Source organism: Melospiza melodia, chromosome 5 (genome assembly GCF_035770615.1).
Source record: "Melospiza melodia melodia isolate bMelMel2 chromosome 5, bMelMel2.pri, whole genome shotgun sequence".
In the NCBI taxonomy this organism is placed as follows: domain Eukaryota; kingdom Metazoa; phylum Chordata; class Aves; order Passeriformes; family Passerellidae; genus Melospiza; species Melospiza melodia.
In genome coordinates, this window is record NC_086198.1 from 20,888,214 (window position 1) to 20,909,307 (window position 21,094).

A 21,094-nucleotide genomic window follows, 5' to 3' on the forward strand; every position below is an offset into this window, starting at 1 on the left:
TGACCTTACTAAAGCAGGCAGAGAAATTAAAACAATATGCTGAAAAGGAAAAAGAACATATTTCTGGAGCCACTGTCCCTGTCTGCAGTCAAGTCTGGCATCTCTGTACTGACTCCCCCAGGCTCACCTGGCTTGAGGTCTTGAGGAGCTCTGTCAATGACACTGGCAATGCTCCTGCCTCTAATTAAAAATGGCTTCCACAGCCATTAATAAGTGGAAGATAGAAGATGAAGGTACTTTAATAAAGTTTATTTAATCATAACTATGCTTAGGAAAATACACTTGTAAAGGTTAATATAATGCAATTTAGTTTAACTTTATACTACATTTTGAACAAAAGACTTCTTATACATGATTTAGGTAAAAACAGGAAGTATGATCTGGCTCGTTTTACATCTATTACAAACGCAGAAAAGAGTGTCATGCACTACAGTAGAGAGCATGAAAAAAATTACCTTTGGTTTAATTCAGAGAATACAAGTATTGCACTGTAAAAGCATCAAACATGGTGCAACTAAACATCATAAACATGTTTCCATGCCAGCTTACAAAAGTTTGTTAGCTAGTGTAATTTTAGAGGGGGGGAAATATATGTACACATAAAACAATTTATTTAGCTATTTGGATTCTGTTAATATCATATCCACGCCACACAACTGACATTCAAGAAAATTCTTGAATTTGATTTAATACCTTTCAGCTACATTAAATCAGTTGAAATCAATTACTTTACTGTATCTTAACTGGCCTGTCAGCTGTTAAACATTTTTCTTTAAATGACTGAAGTTCCAGCCTAGATTATCAAAATCCAGAAACATCAATTGCAAACCATGGATTTTAGGTGCCTAGCTAGCCATTTCTGGACCATTTTTCGGGGCAGTTAGTTGAGTGTATAGATTCATACAGAAAAAGCCCAAAACACATGACTCAACCAAGGGCTGGCAGTGTAGGGGTATATCAGCATGCTAATCCTTCCAACCACGTATTGGAGGCTGAACACAAATACAGATATTATTGCCAAAAAACACAAACATGCTAGCATTGGCAAAACCAACACAAAATAATTTAACAATATTGAAAAAGACCAAAAAAAAAAAAAAAAAGGCGTTGTTTAAAGGGAGACAGCAATGTAAGACCACCATATATGGTGGGCTACATGACCCACACTCCCCTCAAATACTCATATTAGCAGTGTCTAACATTTGAGATAAACATAATGCATTACATCCTTGCCTTTTTACTGTAACATAATCCCAAACCCTGCAGAGAATTCCAACACAGTTCTGCACCAAGATTAGCTAGTTCAGGATGTTCTTGATGGGTCTCAGATAGAAAAAATCAACTTTTCTTCTTCTTAATACGTTAATAATTTATTTTCAGTTTCTCGTCTTGTAGGAAGGTAGGAAACTCCACCAAAGAGGAGCCAGCTGTTGTCTTTGAAGAGTTCTTGTCAGATCAAGCATTGAAACCTTGACCACTTCACAGAAATGTGCAGCACAGTATTTCAGAGAATCACCTTTGCTTTTGTCTCACAGAGAGAACTTTAAAGTCAGTTAACAGCATCGTTTCCATTAAAAAATAACAGGAAAAAATAATCAGGCCAGTCCATGAGTTTACTTGAACATAGCTAAAGTCCTTGAAGTCTCTCACAAAATGGCAAAGGCTCTTCACAAGGATAGGAAGGGAGCTTTAAATCTCTACACAGCACTGGAATGCCCAGCATCTGCTCACATCACTCACAAATGGTGGCAACATTTATACATAAAGAAACACTATTATGAAGAAAAAAAATACATCTAAAACTATTACAACTGGTAGTTTAGGAAAACAATTCAACTAGGTTTGTTTTCTTAATGTTTAACATAAATACAGTTGCAACTTGATCTTGAGTTGACAATGATTGTCACAGCCAAGGTAAGGATTGAACACTATCTATGCAAACAGAAACTCACTATACATTATACAACTTATGTCTGCCATGAGGGATGCCTTCCCTCTCAAATCTTTGGCCTCCTATTACCAAATCTCTCCCAAAAGCAGAAGCAATGTAGCATTGTTGCTCTCAATTCATTCACAGCAGTGGGTTTGTTTGGAGGGGAAGATGCTGCGGGGACAACACCATGAAGAATGGGGTTTATTCCAGAGCTTACACAGAGAGAGTTACTTGCAACAAAGTGCTCTGACAAATGCTGTCTGAGCTCTTCAACTCCACTCCCCAAGTAACCCCTGACTCCAAATTTGCTTCTTTGGAGCTGTCCCCAACTGCTCCCACTGGAAAAGCAGCTAGTGACAGTCAGAAGAGGGCACAGATGGGACCTGGAGGGTTTTGCTTCTTCCCTGCTGGTTTGGGTTTTGTTTACATTTTGCTGCTGGTTGGCCACAAGCAGTCAGATAAGCAATCTCTCTTGCATTTGTGTGTGCTGGAAATTAAATCTGTTTAGAATTAAAAACTCCTTGTATGACATGCAGACCTGAGATGACAATCTGGTAACTTGCATGTTTCTCTCTGCATGGAAGAAGGATGGTTTTATTAAATGCAATTTGAATTAATATGGAGCAGAAATTCCTACAGATTTTAAATGCCAGGTTTGTTGCTTACCAGTTGTTTCATCTTTATTTGTTTGCTGGGTTTTTTTGTGTATGAGATGTTAGATTATATCACTGCTACTATTTTATTTTTTTAAAGCTCATGAAATTTGACTGCTGTCCACCACAAAAAAGAAAATGGAAGGGTAAAAAAAAATTCCAGACTTGCAGAATCTGCAGACTGTTTCCACTGAGAGAGATTATTTTCCTGTCTGGTGATCCCAAATTATAAATCACAATTTATTACTCTGCATGTGTATTCAAAGTATCAGAAGTGGCATTTCCATGACAGAATAAATCCTGTAAAAGTGTTCTGGAACTGCATTGGTATTGTTTTGCTCAAGAACTCTACAATTCTAAACACAGTAAAAAATACATAGCCAAGCAGTTCATAATTTTAGCAACTTCACACACAGTTAATCACACCCCAGGAAAACAAGAAAAATCTGCAGTAAGGAGCATCACAGAAAACTGCCACAGAAAACTGTCCCACTGTAAGCAACAAGTCTGAATGTTTCCAGATAAAAAAAACTTACACATACAAAACCAAACATGCATATATAAAGTGTACATATACTGCACAAGCACTATTCCTAGAAGATTAAACTGCATAGGTAAAAATCAAAAACAAGTGCAACATTTTAAGCCCTTAAAGCACAATCAAAAAACAAAAAGCAGGAATTAAAAATAACAAACTTGCTCCCCCACAACAAAGCCAATTACAGATCAGTGATTAGGATATTAATCAAGACAGAGGTTCTCCAATCAAAAGTTGGAAGGACTGCTCTCAAATTTTGGCTCATCATTCACACTTAGGGGACCTGAAATGTACGTTCATAATTGTAATTAGCTTAAACAGTTATGTTCATCACTAGCCAACTTTGATTTCTTTTACAAAGTGCTCTTTATGTAATAGAAGCTATCTTCCTGGTAGAAAAACCATCAAGTAGTTTAACACTTTGAACATCAAGATACATTGAAAAGAACTAAAATAAAAAAAGGGAAAGGGAAAAAGGGAGAGAAAGAGAGTTGGCTGCTAGAACAAAAAGCAACTTATGCCAGTGGCTCTATAAACATCCAACTTGTATATTGCTAGCTCCAGTCTTGTTCCTAAAACTCAGTTTATAAAAGAGCTGCATAAGCTAATAGACTAGAAGCTTACAGTGACTTTATAGGACACAACCTCATACACCCTACCTGCTTTCTCTGATTAAGAGATCCAATAATTAATGAGTTCACCATGACACATAAAGTTGTCAAAAATATTTTCAACTTAAAAAAAAAAAAAACTAAACCCAAAAGAAACCAATGCAGACACTAAAGCAAACCGTGCTTAAAAAAAAATCTACAGTATTTTTACATAAGCTGTGTAAGATCTTACAAAAGAAGATTCCCCAAACCACAGCTATTTCTACTCCTGCCCTTTTGCTGCCTTCTCAAGATAATACACATTAACTAAGTGCCTGTTGAGGTGCTTGCTGTATTCACCCTCCTTTTTAAATGAGCGGTCACAAAAAATGCACACATAGTTCTCCCTGGCCACAGTGGGGTCTGGAGCTCCTTGTGACATCTTTGGACTCGTTTCCTCTTGCACAGAGCGAGCACCGTTTAACCCCGAGTCGTCGCTCCCTTCTGATATGTTGTCACTGATGTCACTGCCTTCGTGGCTGTGGATGCCCTCATCCTCCTCCATTTCCTGAGATTCATTCACGGCTGTGCTATCCCGAGGTAAGGACAGAGCCACTTTAGGGCTTTGTGTACACCCTGCTGCAGGCACAGGCGCTGGCACAGCATCTCCTGTGGACTCTGTCGCTGGCAGGCATGTCTTGGTCAGGTCCATCGGGCTGGAGTTAGTCTCAGTTTCTGCCACAGTTTCCTCTGGCTCCTTCTCAGGTGCCAGATCTGGTACCACATCCATGACTACATCCACGCTTTTTTCAGAAGACACTGCATGGGAAGATTCCTCAGAGCAAGCGTCTTCCCCTTTGTCCACCTCTCTCTCCTCCTCTTTTGCACCACCAGTGTCTTCACTCACTCCTACTGCCGCAGGCATTTCTTGGTCCTCTACCTCACCTTCTGTGTTTGCATCCTGAGCTGGCAGACAAAGCTGCCCTGGACCCTGGATGCAGTTTCCTTTGGGATCAGTGCTCTCCCCGCTGAGAGCTTGACCGCTGTTGTTGTTTAATGCCACTGTGTCAGTGGGATCCTGATCCTTTTGGTCACCGCCCTCAGTGTCCAGCTTCATGCCTCCATCTTCCTTTGTGACAGGATACTCATCTGGCATCTCCTCTTCTTCAATCTTCTCCTGATCGGGTTTACTGCTTTTTTTATTGTGCTTAATTTTCAGAGCTTTCTTTTTTCTGTTTTTCTTGAGGCAAGAATTTTGCTTTTTAGGCTCTTCCTCTGGTGCAACATCACTTTTTTGAGCTTCCTGGCAGTCTCTGGGTTTAGCTTCCACTTTCTTTTTCTTTTTTGTTACTACTGAGGTATCATTTGCAGGCTCTTGTTTTGAGGAAGTAGCCTCAGTCTCTGCCTTTCTTTTGACCTTTTTTGTTTTACAAGTTTTCTCAGTACTTTTCTCAGTTTTAATATCCACCTCCTTGTTTTCTGAAGCCGATTTCCGACTTCTGGTTGTCACCTGGCCTGCAGAAACATTGCTCACTGACTTCTTTTCCTTTGCCAAATTATCTTTTTTCTCCACCTTCACAATTTTCTCTGTTTTCTTTGCAGCTGAATCCCCTTTTGTCGGTTCCTTCTCCACTTTGTCATTACTGCTCTCAGAAAAGTCAGCTTCGCTCTTTTTAGTCCGTAGCTTCACCTTCGAGACATCCATGGTGATGTCAGAACAATCGGGATGCCTGGACTTGATGTGATACTGCAGGTTGCATTTTTTAGACGCTGCATAGTCACAGACAGGGCAGAGGAACTGGCGCGGGTTGATGTGGAGCTCCACGTGCTTTTTGAAGTTGCTGCGGTCAGCGGTTTTGTAGTTACAGTGCGGGCAGATCAGAGGCTTCGGCCCGTTGTGCACCTGCCGCGCGTGACGAGTCACCTCGTGCTGGTTTGAGGCCACGTAGCTGCACTGGTCACATTTGAATGGCTTCTCACCTAAGGAAGGAAGGATGGAAAGGAATGATGGTGATTATTAAGCATGGTGGTTGTGGGACACTTACTTCCCACTAATACAGATATAGAAATATGAAACTTTAAAGGATAAAAAAAAAATATCCATGCGCCTTTAAAATTAAGCAAAGTCAACATAAGAAATCCACGAGTCACAAACACATTCACAAGACACTAAGAACAAAATACAAAAAAAAAGAGAGAAGGAGTGAGGGCTGGGAGGAAGGGGATCCAAAACCAAACAAGCAGTAACAACGTCACAGGTTCTGGCTAGGCATACATACCGGCAGAGATCTCTCTACAGTAATATTAGCAAATGGAATCCATACCCAACTGGTCCATTGAATGCATTGTAGAAAAATGGAAATGCAACATTTGATGAATAGCGGTTTCACACAAACGTTTCAAAAAAGTCCAACTTTATACAGATTTAGCATACTTCATGTTTGCATTGAAAAGGAAATGAGGGAAAAGAAGCTAGCAAAACCTAAGAACATGAAAGGGGTGTCCAGATGATCTTTACCTCTGAAAAAATTCTGTTCGCTGTTTTAGTGCCTCAAACACATAGTGCTCTGGCTGCAGGCTACTCTCGGCAAGGCAACCAAATGCAGTCCACAGCCATCACGTTACTATTAAAATCTGCATTCATATCAGTGTAATGACTCCTATAGAAGTGTTCCTGAAATGTTCTGCTTAATGCATGCCACTGCAGCAGAAGTAGCTTTCCCCTTACACATCAAAGCAAATAGGAAGAACACTTCTAGTGCAACAACCCAAGTCCAGAAATACTTTGGGAGCATCTGTGTATGTGCAAATTTAGCTGAGGAATTTGGGATGCTCCTGAGCTCTGAACCAGCATCTCAAAACTGATCTGCAGCACTAATGCATGCTACTTCTTCAGTATGCTGAAAATCCACTCCAGTCCCTTGTGCTCATGATACAATAGGTGGCTTCTCCCACCCCTGCAAGCCACTGCCCATACTCAAGCATGCTCTGTGGCATGACTCAGGAGACCAGCCAGCCTGCACTGAAGATGTGGTGCCTGTTTGTGTGTTAACCACAAGATCTGCAACACCCTCACAAACTCTAGAAAAGGCTGTGCTGCCTCCCTGCAGAAACCAGGGGGACAATTGTTTAAGCGTCCAGATTGTCTCATGTCTGTCTGCAGCATCTATTTATTATTTAAAGAAGAGCTACTTTGATTCCCTCCCTCACCACTTTACTTCCTTCTTTTTTCATCCCACTTCCTGGTGACATTTTCTACAAGTTTAAGCTTGATGTGTTTATTGCTCATCCTTCCTCCAAGTACAGAGCCTTTATCACCAACACTTCAAAGAACAGTTCTGTGCTGCACTGTGGGAGGACAAGTACAGCCTCTCTTACATACACATGAACAAGCTGTTCTAAGTGCACAGAGTGCAACTGGGTAACTCAAAGATAGCATGTGAAGAGCTTGTGTCCATGGCCTCGACTAAACCCTGGGGCTTTACTGTGCAAGTGAAAAGGATATGTACCAAGATGGCTAAAACCAGCTGTGAATTAGGCTCTAGACCACTGCCATTTGCTGTCTAACATGGAAAGAAAGCTACAGCACCCATGGGCCTTAAACAGCCAGCCTGTCAACTGCAGGAGTCCAGAAATTGCTATAGAAAAGGTGCAGCTGCCTGGGCAATGCAACGAAACATACAATAGAGTTTAGGAGAGCTATTAAGACAAGATCCCTGATAGCAAAAGTCATGCCTTCCCTCAGAGACTTTTGAGGCAGGGGCCACAAGCAGATCCCACTCCTTACCTCCTGTGGAGTTGAGACATCCTTGCACAGAACAAGGGCAGAGCAACATGTTCATGAAATGGTTTCCAGGTTTGGTATTGACCAAACCATTTGCAAATTTGGTGGTTCATTTGCAAACCAGAGGCTCAACCAAATTTTTTTTTTTTTTGTTTCTGAAAGCAGAATACTACATTCACAAAATTCTCACACCAAAATACTGACATGTCATTTTAAAGGTGGCTATTTTTAATGGACCCAAGCCCCTCTCTACTACAGTTACAACTGCCTGTCTCTTGGTTTCAATTAAAAGCCTCATCAATTGAAATTGAGACAATTTTTGTTCAGGAGACTTCAACTCCTGTTTGTCAGCATTAAGAATTCACCTAGGGCTGGTCAATTCAATTTTACAAAAACAAATCAAAAGCACAGGCACAGGCCTATATGAACTCCCTAATGAGAGTCATAAAGGATGACTATGCTTGTGTCTGTGGTGTCACAACTCTCAAAAAATGCTGTTAATTCATTCAAAAAGAGATTTGCAAGAGCATGAGAGCAAATGTTTGCAACACCTCAGCTCACAACTAGTAATGGGAAATAAAGGCTAGTGAAAGTTGCTACTTTGGCTTTTAGTGCCACAAGACTGAGTCACTTGTCAACATCCTCTGAGTTTGTTTTTTCCTCCTGTGCCTCCTTGCCATAAGCAGACACTAATTTACACCACTGTGTCATACTGAACAAAAGCTAAGGGTTCCCTCAGAACCCCTGGATGAGATACAATCCTAGGCCTCACAGAGTAAATTCTCAGCTACTCAAAATGTCCCTAGTTTCACTGATTTGAACTCAACTATGAAGCAGACAGTGTACAAGAATTTGTTCCTATATCATCACGACGTTGTATTTATTACTAGGACTACTAGAGCAGCCCTATGAATATCAGAATAGATCTTGAAAAGTAAAAGAAAGAATATATATTTCCATTTTCAGTTTTATTCGTGACACTTAACATTCTTTAGCAAGACAACCTTCTCCATTTAAAAAGGAACTAAAGCCCAGGCCCTACTGGCTAAGATGGCATCTCACACAGAACTGGGCAGACTGCTTTAGGTGGCCCTTCTGGAGGCAGGGTGCGGCCCAGTTGAGCTGCAGAGGTGCCCTGTGACTGCAGGATGCTGTGATACTGTGAGGCACCCCTTTCCCCAGTCACTGCTGCCCCCCGTACCAACCTGAGTGGGTGCGCATGTGCCTGGTTAAATGGGTCTTCTGAGAGCTGGAGTAGGGACACATCGCACACTGATAGGGTCGCTCCCCTGCAAAACAAACAGCAAAGGAGTTACGAAACACAGCACATTCCCAAACTTGGTTACCAAGCCACACAGGGGAGGCTGGCACAGATCCTCACACTGTGTTTGAGAGCATGTTATCTCTCAGCAAAGGGACAGTGAGAAGCAAATGCCCGAGCCGGACCACTGCAACATGTCATGCCTTGTGAATGAGGGTAGTAAAAGGGCAGGATACGACAGAGGCACATCCTAATGTCCACCTGGGGTCAACTGTAACCTCAGCCAAAAGATTATGAGGACAGACAACTTTAGGAAGCCTTAAGCCACCAGACCTGACTTCCCTACAGCATCTTCTCCCAACACTCTGAAGATGCACAAAAGATTCTGCAAGAAATAAGGTACATTCTTGCTTTGCTTAACATCTTACCTGAAACCTCCATATTTAATTTGGATTAAGATGGGATATGACCATCCATTCCACATGGACTTGCATTTACCAGAACACAAGTGCAGATAGAGCAGGTCTTTGCTTCCAAAGTTTCACTGGCAGAGTGAAAATAGTTTGCAGCATGGAAAAGCATGATGTCCTGATCAGTGAAATTATGCTGCTAGCAAAAGCTTAAGTGCAGCATAAACGTTTATTTCAAAAGACTCAAAACCCCCTGCCTGAAGAGTTATTGGTTCTGGAGAACTAATGGAAACTAAACAGTCATAAATTATATCTCCACTGAGGACAGTCAGCTTGCAATTGTAGCTAAAAATTGTTTCAGTACAATGATACTTGAAAATCTTTTTCAAGTGAAGACAAGCTCCAAACAAAGGCAGACAGTTTTATAATTAACATGTTAGGCAGGTCTGGATAAGCACCAGGGGTGTCTGCCCCAAACTGCTAACACACTGTCTTCCCTACAAACACTTTTTAGTCCTGGGTGGACATCCACAAGAGAAGAGAGAAGTGAAGCTGAAAAGGGAAAAAGAAGTTACTCAGTCCTAGTATTTATTCAATTCATAGCCAGAATTACACTACAGCATTTCGATAAATTTGCTACATATGAGGTATACAACCAAGGTGCTCTCTAAATCACAGAGACCTGGACATCCACAAGAGCCCTGCACACAGGGTATGTGTTCACTTTCAGAGGCACAGCTCTATCTGCAGCAGCAAAGATCTGCATCTGCCAGTGTGTGATGTGAGGCTCCACTGCTGGCCTGTGCCAAAACAGCAGTAGAAGCGGCCTTTGTAATGCAGATTAATTCCACATTTCTTCCTTCCATCAAACATTTAGACTATCGCTCTTGATTAGATCAGCAGTTTAAAGGTAAATTCAGCCTAACAACCACAACTCCCCTCCCTTTCCAATTAAAACAAGGTAGGAGATTGGTGCAATACACACAATAAGATTAAGTCATGCTCAAGGGAGGGGTAGTCCTTTTGGTACAAAGAAATGGTTTTGGTCTTAAATTACTCCTTACAATTAAAAAATATGTGGCCAAAGGTCCTGGAATATTCAGTCATATCTTCTTCCTATTACCTGAAATTTCATATCTGTAAAGTTAGCTACAACATTAGGAATGTGAAACAGGCTTCCTTTCATGGACTTTTTTACATAGGGCACAGCCACAAAACATACTAGATTTAAGTATAATGACCACAACTAATTTAAAATGTGTTATTGCCACTTGAGAATTAAATGCATTGTACAGGCTGTTCTGTCAAATACTATTCCCCAAAGGATTTGTATTGTAATTTTACAAGCTGTTTCACTATATGCAAACAAGCCATTAAAAAAACCTCTCCAGAAGACACTTAGAGAATAAGCCCCAATCTAGCCAAAGCTCAAGCAGGCACTTAACTCTATGCAAATGAACAGGCACACTGACATCGGCATACAAGTTTAAGACCATCTTGTTAAGGGAAGTTCCCAGTGTGACCATGCAGGAGACTCTCAAGAGTCACACTCCCATGCCAGACTGCTGGGACTGAAGCCCTCTCATGGTGGGTGGCTCCAGTGACCCAACAGGTGCCCCCTGTGATTCTCTGCACGCCTCACTCACACAGGGTTTCCTTACCAGTTTCACCCCAGATTTCCCACAGCAGTCTCAGATGTCCCATTCCATAAAGCCACTTACTCATGGCACAGTAACACAGAAACACCTGGAACTGTTGCCTCCAAAAAGGACCCAAGAGTGGAACCCCTGCACGTTTATACCCTCACAATCTACCTGCACACAAATCTCACTCTTCCTCCCCAGTCTTCTGTTCCTGCTGCTGAGCTTCTCCATGTCGACCTTGCTGGCCTCCCCAGTCTTCATCTGCTTTGTTATCCCAAAGTTTGGCAGTTCATGGCTCCTGCTGTGTCTCTCAGCGTCCATCCATCTGGCTGGCACCAGCAGCACAGGGTTGGCAACCCATGGCCCCTCTGTGCCCTCACCCTGAGCAAAACCTGATCTTGAACTGCAGCTTGCACACTGAGCTACCTGCACCAAAGGTATTCCTCAAAAACCTCTTGATAAAGCCTTTTTTTATAATGCCATTAGAAGTCCCATCTGCTGGAAACAAATCTGCTTCCATCAAACTTCAAACAGAGTGGCAAGCAAGAAAGATCCCCTCTCACAACCAAAATTTAAATTAAAAAACAAAACAAACAAACAAAAAACCCAAACAAATGAACAAAAAAACCAAACAACCACAAACCAAACCAAAACCAGTCCAAAACTAGGCACAGAACACTGTGACTGAGTGAGGCAGATGTCTTAGTTATATAGCCCTTCAGATTATTTTCAATGAAGTTTTCTAGAAATTTCTTCTAACAAGCAAAATAAAGAAAAAAGAAAGACAACAATGCTGCACTGTCTTGCCCGTAGTACAGCTCCAGAATCAGCAGGTAAATCAAGTCAAAACTTGGTATGAAAGGTCTAACGAGCACAAACGAGCCCAGGTAGATCTGCCCCTGACACAAAGAGTCCTTTCTGCCGAGCAGCAGAGGAGCAGACTGTCCTGAACACCTCCAGCCAGCCACTCTGGGCAGCAGACAGGCCCTTCTAGATGCAGCTTTCCCAGGTGACAACCCTATGACCATCTGTAGGGTCCTTCTGGCACCCTCTGCCCAAGGTGCCCAACATTTGTCAGCAGCCTGTCCCACAAGCACTGTCACAAGCTGCAAGGTATCCTCAGCACAGGGCAGGCTCTGGGACAGCTGCTTTTCAACATGAATGAAAGCAACAACAGGCAGGCAGATAACCTCTGCCTGTCTTCCTGCGGTCCCCAAACATGCCAAGGATTGGTATTTTTCCCAATCATGCAAGGTGCTAGCATGCAGCCCCCTTCCCTGCTCCCAGCCACATGCTCTGGTATTTGCATGTGTCATCAGTAAGGCAACTAAGTTCATTAACCCGCAGAAAACCAACCTGGGGAAGAGGAAAGGAGTACTTTTATTCCTTTACTCCATTTTAGTGAGCTGAATCAACTAGTCCCAGGATATAGGTAGAAAACTGAGACTGCCCTTCTCCAGCAGCAGCACATGTATCCTGTGAAACTCCACTCTGTACAGTCAGTGTTTCAGAAAATTGTATGGCTCTAACACAGCAGAATCAAATTAACTGCAAAGAGGCATTTCCCCCACAAAAAAAGTCTGATGAGGAACAAAAAAACAGGAGAGAAAGAAAAGCATGTATCCAAACTTATTTAACCTATTAGCAATCAGGAAACCAAAGAAACAAACAATTCCAACTTTCTTCTTTAATATCCTGAACCCATAGAGTAGGAAGAAAATGATGGATGGATGTAACCCATTTATTTTTCTCAACAAATATGTTTTTTAGTTTTAAATGAAAACTACAATCCAAAGCTATTTTAGCATCATTCAGCCAGTTTTTACTAAATTCAATACTGTTATGTAAACAGTCTGCAAATACTTTTGACTATAAAACAGCTGTGGGTGTTTTCTCAGGGTTTTTTTGGGTGAGGGTTGTATGGGGGGATTTTTTGTGTGTTCTGGTTTTGTTTGTGTTCTTTAAGGCAATATACATTAGTATTGGCAGAGACTTTTAGCTTGGTGTATAAAATATACCTGCCAGGAGCTTATTCATTCTTCTAGTACTCTAATGCTCTCTTCCACAAAACCAAATTACTGGAAGCAAGGCACATTCCTAAATCATTCTACTAACATATTTGGAAGTTTTTAATCAAGCAAGAACTGCCTGAAAGAACTTAACTATGTAGTTATGAAGTAGCAAAGAAACACCTACAAGGGTACACTAAAACATGCTGAAATCATAATCACTCATTCCAGCTTAATTACAGTAACTAAAAGAACCAGAGACCCTGACTGCACAACTGTGTTCAAAGGGGAAAAAAATAGGATCTGGATACACTTGATTTTTTAAAAAGTTTTAATACAGTTCATTGGTAAATTGGTCAAATGCAGTGATAACAGAGCACTTCCTCAGCAAACATGGTAGTTCCTGTAAAAGTCAACAAGTGCTTTCAGAAGTCGGAAAGGGGGACCTAATGTCATCTACAAACATAAGTAGAGATTAATTTAAAGTTGAGGTAAATGTAAACTAGACAAGAATCAAAGCACTGGCTCACATGTGGCCATGACTTCCCCACAAGATTAATTTAGGTCTTCTCCTACTATTTTGCCATTTTTACCTGGTCTCTTTCCTGTTAACTCCTCCAAAACACACAAAGAAAATGAACTGGAGGATAAACAACACCAATTTCCTAATAACTCTCACAATAAACTTTGTTTACTTGTTTAGGAAAAAAATATTTAGACAGGACTGAGTTTGAAATTGATGGTATCCACTGAACAACAGCACGCAGCTATTCTTAGAAAGAATAAAGTACTAAAATTCCCAGCAGACCCTACCAGCCCCAACAAAGCAGACACTAAAGCGAGCTGACAAACACAAACTCCTGCACACTTCAGCTCAAGCCCAGCCCCGAGGCCTCCGGAGTGCCCACCCCTTCCAGACAGCTGCAGACAACTGAACTGAAACCTCCAAACCATTCATGCCACTGCTGTGACAAAACACGACTTTAAAGGAGAAATTCCCCAGTGTTTTGCTCAGCTAGCACAGTCTACAGTAAAGGGGAACCAAGTCAGGTGAGCACGCCAGGAGATGGTTAGCAAGTGAGCCCTCTCCACAGAAAAGCCCGGACACAGTGGAAATAAAAGCTTCTAAGAAGCAGCAGGGAAGCTCTGAATTGCCCTCTCACTTTCACAAAAGGGATCAGGAGGCCAAGCAACTGTACCCCATGGCCCAGAGAGGTGAGATGGCTGCGATAACCCCCTCAAAAGGAGTTTGGTTGGTCAGAACTCCCCGTGTGCGAGGGTGGTGAGGCTCTCTGCTGAAAACCAAGGTATTTCCTAAGGCACCTGAGGTCCCAGCTCACGGGACAGCAGCAACACTACAGTCCTCTGCTTCCACTTGCCATACACCAGGGAAAAAAGGGGCCTCACACTGTCTCTTCCAATTACAAACCAAGGGTAGGAGAAGTCAGGAAATCAGGCCAGACCCCCTGGAAGGCTTCCTATAGGGTAACAGAAGTGTGCGTCTACTTCTGGCTGCTGCAGTGATGCAGGGCCTAGAAAAAAACGAAGCCTCTGACCATTAAAAGGAATTAATTCACTGTTCAACTCTTATTCTGACTTCGTGGATGCTGGAGAACTCCTCTGCATGCATATATCAGCTCACTCTTCTCTGTAATTACATTGTAGTCAAGTTTCAGCTCAGGCTAAAGGAACCATTTTCAAAACTACCTATGGGATTCAGGCACCTTCTGTCAATCTGCTTGTTTTGGTTTTAGACTACATCAGGTTTCGGTGTTGTGGACTCTGACAATTATCACAGGTTCACTTTGTCATGCCTTCTTCAAAAAATTGGCTTAAAATGACTAAACAGAATGCCCTTCATCTCCTCTTGGGCACCTGACATTTCTTCAGCCCTCTAGGACTACAGTCTGGAGCTCAAAGCAAATTCCACTAGGCTATAACCTGGTAGCACCAGAAAAGAGAGCACAAATCAGATAGAACAAACTTTGCAAAAAGACTCTGCTTCCTTCATTTATCACATATTCTCAGTAGTCTTACTGCACTTCAGTCAAAAAAAGATTAAAACCTTACCTGTGTGAGTTCGAATATGTTGAATATAATTGTTCTTCCTGTCTGAAAAATAAGAGCACTCTGAGCACGTATACACTTTCCTGGGAAAATGATTTCTTAGGTGTTTTTTCCAGTGATATTCACTGACAGTAGTGTATGTGCATATGGTACACTTGTAGACTCTCTCATTTTCCCCTGCTTTGTTGTGGTGCTTCAAGTGAGCCAGATAGTGATCATATCTGTTAGTGTTATAGCCACAGCGATCACAACGGATTGGGCCCTTAGAGAAATCCACCTCTTCTGCAGTGCAGGAATCAGACTCCTTCACCTGTGCTTGCTTTTCTGCATTTTCTTCCACGAAGAACTTCTTAGCACTGTGAACCCTGATATGATGCACAAACTCCTCTTCAGACTCTGCCTCATACTGGCAAGGCTTACAACGAAATGGTTTGCTCTTCAAGCTCTTACACTTGTCCTCTGTGCTTTCTGGAGTACCCGGTGCTTCCAATGAGGCATCTTTGTCCACACTGGGAGTCTTAGAAGGGGAACAAGCAGCTGGACCTTGAGTTTCCACACTAGGAACCTCAAGGGAGCTTAATTCCACATTTTCGGGTGCCTCACGGTCACTCTCTGCAGTCTGGGTATCTTCCATACCCTCTCCATCACTATCTGAGAAGTTGCTGTCCCCCACCGTTGTCAGTTCTGCCATTTGTCGCTCTTCTCCAACCAGGTAATCACAGCAGTTGCCACTAACTTCTCCCGTCAAGGCCACATTTGCCAACATAATGAGCTGAGGAGCTGCCAGCTCAGCTTTAGAAAGGTCCTGTAAGTCATACATGTCATTGGACAACGCCATGCCAATATTTGAACTGCCGGGAAAGAGGCCGTTCCCACCAGACTGTCCCAGCACTTGAGTTGCCATGGCAGTAATTCTGTCGGAAGAGAAAAGGAACACCTGTAAGCACCGGAGTGTGGAAAAGTCTCTTCTGCTGTGCACTGTCGAAGCAGCCCTCCAGGGAACATCAAAAAAATAAAGCTCTCTGCTGAGGTGCTGGGGCAGCGGGAAGCAGAACCCAGAGCTGGGGGTCTCGTTCTTTGCCCAAGGGGTGGTTGGGCTCTTCCCTACGAGTGGTGCAGGATCCCACCGTGTGGAGGACGGGTGGGAGGCGCTGACAGCGGGGTCCCAGGGCCCAGGCGGGGCTCGGCTCAGGTGAGTGACCCGGGCCGGGCCCCGCGGCTCCCGCCACGCCAGACACCGGGGGATGGGGGGTGCAGGGCCAGCCGGTGAGCGCTGCGGCCGGGCTCCGCCGAGCGCCCCTGTCCGGCCGCCGCCCGCCCCAAGGGCCCCGCCGGCCCAAGGCCGCCAACAAAAGGGGGCGGCCCGGCCCTGCGGCGACCTCCCCGCGGCCCGGCGCACATCCGCCGGGGGAGCCGGGCCGGGCCGTGCCCCCGCCACCCTCCCTCCTTCCCTCCCTCCCTGCCTGACAGGCATGCGGCCATTTTCTGCCTGCCCACACAAAGCGCCCTCCCCGCGCCGCCCCCGGCCCGCCCGCTGCCGCCGGCCGGTGGGGACGCCCGGCTTCCTCCTCCCCCCGCGGCGGGCAGGGCAGGGCAGCGGCGCCGGTGCGGGGGCGCGGGGCGGAGGAAGCGCCTCGGTACCGGCAAGGTCACAGCGGCCGCGCCCACCCGATGCCCGTCCGCGGGAGGGGGAGCGAGCGGCGCCCCGGGCCTGCTCCTGGGCCCCGGGCCTGCGGCTGCGCCCGGCCCGGCCCGGCCCGGCCGGCGACGGCTTCGCCTTCCGGCGGCGGCGCGGCCCGGCGAGCGCCCCCGCGGCCGGCGCGGCTCCTTAGCCGTGGTGCTGATCGCCCCGCGGCCCGCCCGCCCGGCCGCCCCCGCCCGCCCGGCGGCCGCAGATCAGCCCTGGACAGCGCCTCTCGCCCGGCTCCCGGCCCCCCCTGCCCGGCCCCGCCGGGCCCCGCCGCACTCACTCACCCACCGGCGGCGCGGGGCCGCCCGGCCGCGCGGCTGCTGCGGGGCGGGGCGGGGCGGGCGGGAGGCGCTGCTGGCGGCGGCGGCGGGCGGAGGCGCCCCCGCATTCCAGCACACAGCGCGCAGCGGCGGCGCCGCCCCGCCCGCCCCCGGCAGGAGGGGCCGGGCCCAGCGGGGTCACCCGGCAGCGGCGGGGGCACCGGGCGGGCGGAGGGCGAGGGGAAAGGGGCGCCCGGCCGAGGAGAGGGGTCGTGCCCAGGCAGGGGCAGAGCTGTCCGTGCCCGGCCCCGCTGCCGTGAGTTCCTTTGTCCCGTTCAGGGATGATAACGCTGATCTGACCAGCTGCGAGGCGGTGCCCACCGCATCGCCTTCACGAGGCGAGTCCAGAGAAGAGCAGCGAAGCTGGTGGAGGGTTTGGAGCGCTGGTCTAGTGAGGAGCAGCCGAGAGAACTGGGTGTTTAACCTGGTGAAAAGAAGGCTCTGGGTGACCTTATCACTCTACAAGCAGCTGAAAGGAGGTTGTGCCAGATTGGGGTCAATCTCTTCCTCCAGGCAACTAGTGAGGAGAGGAGAGCCTTAAGCTGCACCAGGGGAGTTTTAGGTTAGATGTTAGTCATGGTAAACGTGGTTAGACATTGGAATGGGCTGCCCCAGGAGGTGGTCATTGTCTCTGGAGGTGTTTAAGGAAAGACTGGATGTGGTGGCCTTTCTTGCCATGGTCTAGCTGACATGGTGGTGTTCAGTCAAAAGCTGGATTCAATGGCCCCAGAGGTCTTTTCCAACCTAACCGATTCTGTGATTCACCCTGCTCCGCCACGGTCTAGGCCACTAAACTACCCAAATTGCTCTCAAAACATAAACTGCCGTATGCAACCATAGGACTCAAAACCTCCATAGATTGTCCTCATTGTTCCAAAACTAGGGAAAACCCCCAAAAGTTGCTCATGCACTCACTGGGTGCAACGGAGAGCTCAATAGCAGCATCCAGTCCTGCTTGGGTGACAATCCCAATCCTAAATGAGGAACCCAAATTTCTTAGTGGTTCTTTATTCTCTTGGGCACTCATGTAGCTCTTCACCACAACTATTGGAAAATTTTCCGTGGCCCTGAAATTCCTCAGGCTGAGCTGATTTCTAAATCTCAACATTTTCAGCAGGAGTGGGCACCTGTTGGGCTGACATCCCTGGGAGGCTGCAAAACTCCCTCTCTCTGTGTCATCTGCAAATCAAGCTGTGCTGCACCGCCTGGCAGTGGGTGCAGAGGCAGGGCCAGCCACCCCCGCTGGCAAAGCAGAAACGTCTCTGAAACTGGGGAAAGCAAATGGGATTTTTCCTAGGTACAAAAACAACTGGAGAATGTAAACTTACATCAGGAAATGTTGAAGGAGAATAAAGATACTTTGTTAGATATTGAAACTGAGAATCTAAAAAGTATCCTTGATCTGTTCCTGTGAGAACGGCCTTCCTGGCCCGGACAGCAGAGATGTGGTGTGTGTCTGTGTGTGCTGGCCAATCTTGCCACCTGGCCCTACCCTAGCTATTTCTGTTTCCCAAGGGCAAGCTCCTTTCTCCAGCCTCCATATCTGCCTGTCTGTCATTTTCATCATCCAGAAGAGAAACTCTGTAATACATGTATGATTGATTATGAATTTATATATGTTTTTATATATTATGTTACAGATTTATTTGTGAGACGTTGCCCTAAAACCTTAACCCAAGGTCCCTCGCCTAGGCACCATGTCCTTGCAAACTCCGTGTATCTTTCCTCCCTCTTCACTGCTCTCAGGACACACATGGTTTGTATGCTCTGGTGTTAATGCAGGGTGCAGCTCTGAGCAGCTACCCTGGCAGAGGAACTTGCAGACACGGGGGGACAGAGTCACATCAAAGCTTTGCCTTTATGAAATACATGGATGCTACTGGCTCAGACCTCTTGGCTCCAAAAAAATCTAACCCAACTTCAGTTTCTGTAAGTAGTTTTTTACATTGCCATTGCCTAACCCTCTTCCTGCAGAACTTGCCTTATTTGCAGACAGCTCTTTTTTTGCTCAACACTCTCCTTATGCCAGGCAAACACAAAAGTTGCATTCCCAAGTGAAAAGCTCCTTTGAGCTCTATGTTAAGTCTGAGCCATTCCCAAACCCCCTTAATTCTAGGGCTGCCCATCAGGTTTATAGGTTAAAACCCAAGTTACACCACTCCTAAGCTATGCCAGCAGTCAAGTGCAGTTAGTTCTCCAATGCTTTCCAAAAAAATCCCACATGTGCACCCCAAGAAATCTCAGCAGCACACGGAAGTGGCTACATCAACTATTTAGTGGTCAGGATGCTTTCGAGCAGCTTGAATGTAGATAGTCCTGCAGTGAATATGTATCACAAAAGAAATGTTCCACATCAAAGCCTGTAATGTCTGCAAAAAATGCAATCATAAATATAAACTTCTGCCAAAACAAGAAAGTTGACATTAACAGTCATATGGATTGTTTCCATCCTGCATCAGCTGGAGAGCAGGGAGCTGAAACTGTGTTTCTAATAGAAAGCATACTTCAATATTAACATCCATCTGTTATAAAAATAAAGGCACTGCATTTAGAATTGTTAAAGCTTTTCAGATGACTTGGGGTTCCTATGGGAACTTTGGTTCTTTCCTTTGTGTATAATTTCACAACTGGATTTGACATATAGTGCCCTTTTAGGTTCATTGCCTGGAAGCAGGTTTTTTGCGCTGTCTGATTTTTCTCTTTCTTTTTTTTTTTTTTTTTCGTGGTGACCAGATTGCTTGCTGAAAGCACCAGTTTTAATGTTATCTGAATAGTATTTTAATGTTTATCATTTCACCAGAGATCTCTTTCGCCTTTCAAAAACCAGTCTGACCAGATTTCTCAACTTTTGTGCTCTGCAAGTATGCCAATGTGCCGTAACTGTCTATGTTAATACTGTAAAATGTGTTTATGGTTCCAGTGTTCTAAAAAAATTAAATAATAAATGCCTCACTGCCAGAATTAGATCCCACAAGCACTGCTTTAACAATACAAACACTATTCAGAGCCTCACACCATATATGCACTTTGCACTATTGTGCTATGAGAGAAATCTCTTTTGGTGCTAATGGAGAAAAAGCATTGCTGTCTGGGTTTAAAAAAAGGTCTCCATTTGGTTTGTTTGCCTTGTTTACTACTTATGAGATTGTCATGTTTGGTCAGAATGGGCCAAAATTTCAAGCTCTATGCAGCATCAATTACAGCTCAGAAATTCTTGCCTTAATCCTTTTGAACAAGCTCATTCTACAGCCTTCAGTAGACACAGGTCTCATGATGAGAGGAATCTAATAATTATCTTTTTTTTAAAGAGTCAGTAAAATTCTCTGACTCACAGCTAGTGTGGCACCTCCTCCCTCCTTCCAGCACGAAGGTTTCCACATCTGTGTGGTGAACAGGATCACTAGAACAACACATACTAAAACTACTTCTCCAAAAAGCTCCTCGTCAGTGATCAGCACTGGTTAGTCTTACCTTACAAGGTCAGTGCAAATGCCATGTTTTCACTCCTGCCTAGAAGTGGGTCTAATAGGGGTCAGTTTTAGTTTCCAGAAGGTTATCCACACTTAGCTACTTCACTTTGCTCTTTCAGAAAAGCATACAGGATAGATTGCATTTGTTATGGCTTTGGTGCCTTCTCTGAAAGGGGCAGACTTCGGCAAAGTCACCATTTCATACAATACAAAGTATCATGTGCAAAGAAGGCTAAGACTCTTCAAAAAGATAGTTACCTTTACTGAAAGTTACCTTTTTTACTCACAGGGTATTTCTCTACAAGCAATCAGCCTTAATATTTGTACCTATTTTAACACAGCCTTTTCAAAACATCTTTAGGTTCTAACATAAGACTGTTTCCAACTGCTGTGGCTAGGATTTTACCAAGCAGTAAACCCAGTGTTCAGGCTGCCACTGCTAGACCTAATCCACCACAGCCATCTGACTCAAATCACAAACCTGGCACAAAACACATCCTGTCAGGTCCTGTTTGTTTCAAGATGCTCTGAACAGTTAATTTTGTGCCATCAGACTTTGCACAGTTCCCATTTATGTGGTTGGTACCACATGATTTCAGTCCTTGGAAGGGAGAGGCAGTAGGTACCAAGTGCTGTGGAAAACGTGATCTCAGGTTTGCAGCTGAAAGCTGTGCAGCTGGGTGTCAGGGCTAGGCACACAGCACTTCATCCTCTGCAGCAATTCCT

At 44.8% G+C, this 21,094-nt stretch overlaps 1 protein-coding gene across 2 annotated transcripts; it reads right to left on the minus strand.

Annotated features, from left to right (window-relative positions):
• Nucleotides 1-228: 228 nt before the first annotated feature.
• Nucleotides 229-16,899, minus strand: REST (RE1 silencing transcription factor). Of its 2 annotated transcripts, none has more exons than XM_063156550.1 (4): nt 16,863-16,899; nt 14,892-15,802; nt 8,704-8,787; nt 229-5,694 (listed from the first exon to the last, which is right to left on the minus strand). In XM_063156550.1, exons 2-4 carry the CDS (start codon nt 15,790-15,792, stop codon nt 3,998-4,000), a joined length of 2,682 nt encoding a protein of 893 aa, XP_063012620.1. In that variant the 5' UTR covers nt 15,793-15,802; nt 16,863-16,899; the 3' UTR covers nt 229-3,997. The 2 variants fall into 2 exon arrangements, with proteins under 2 accessions (XP_063012620.1, XP_063012621.1); XM_063156551.1 differs by having other exon boundaries at nt 16,867-16,887.
• Nucleotides 16,900-21,094: the final 4,195 nt, after the last annotated feature.

What these genes read in the sequence shown, in the direction of transcription:
- REST (XM_063156550.1), bottom strand. Translation starts at nt 15,792, where the DNA reads ATGGCAACTCAAGTGCTGGGACAGTCTGGTGGGAACGGCCTCTTTCCC. An exon ending in ACATATTCGAACTCACACAG is followed by an intron (nt 8,788 to 14,891) that starts GTAAGGTTTTAA and finishes TTTGTTTTGCAG; the next exon opens with GGGAGCGACCCTATCAGTGT. An exon ending in GCACATGCGCACCCACTCAG is followed by an intron (nt 5,695 to 8,703) that starts GTTGGTACGGGG and finishes TTCCTTCCTTAG; the next exon opens with GTGAGAAGCCATTCAAATGT.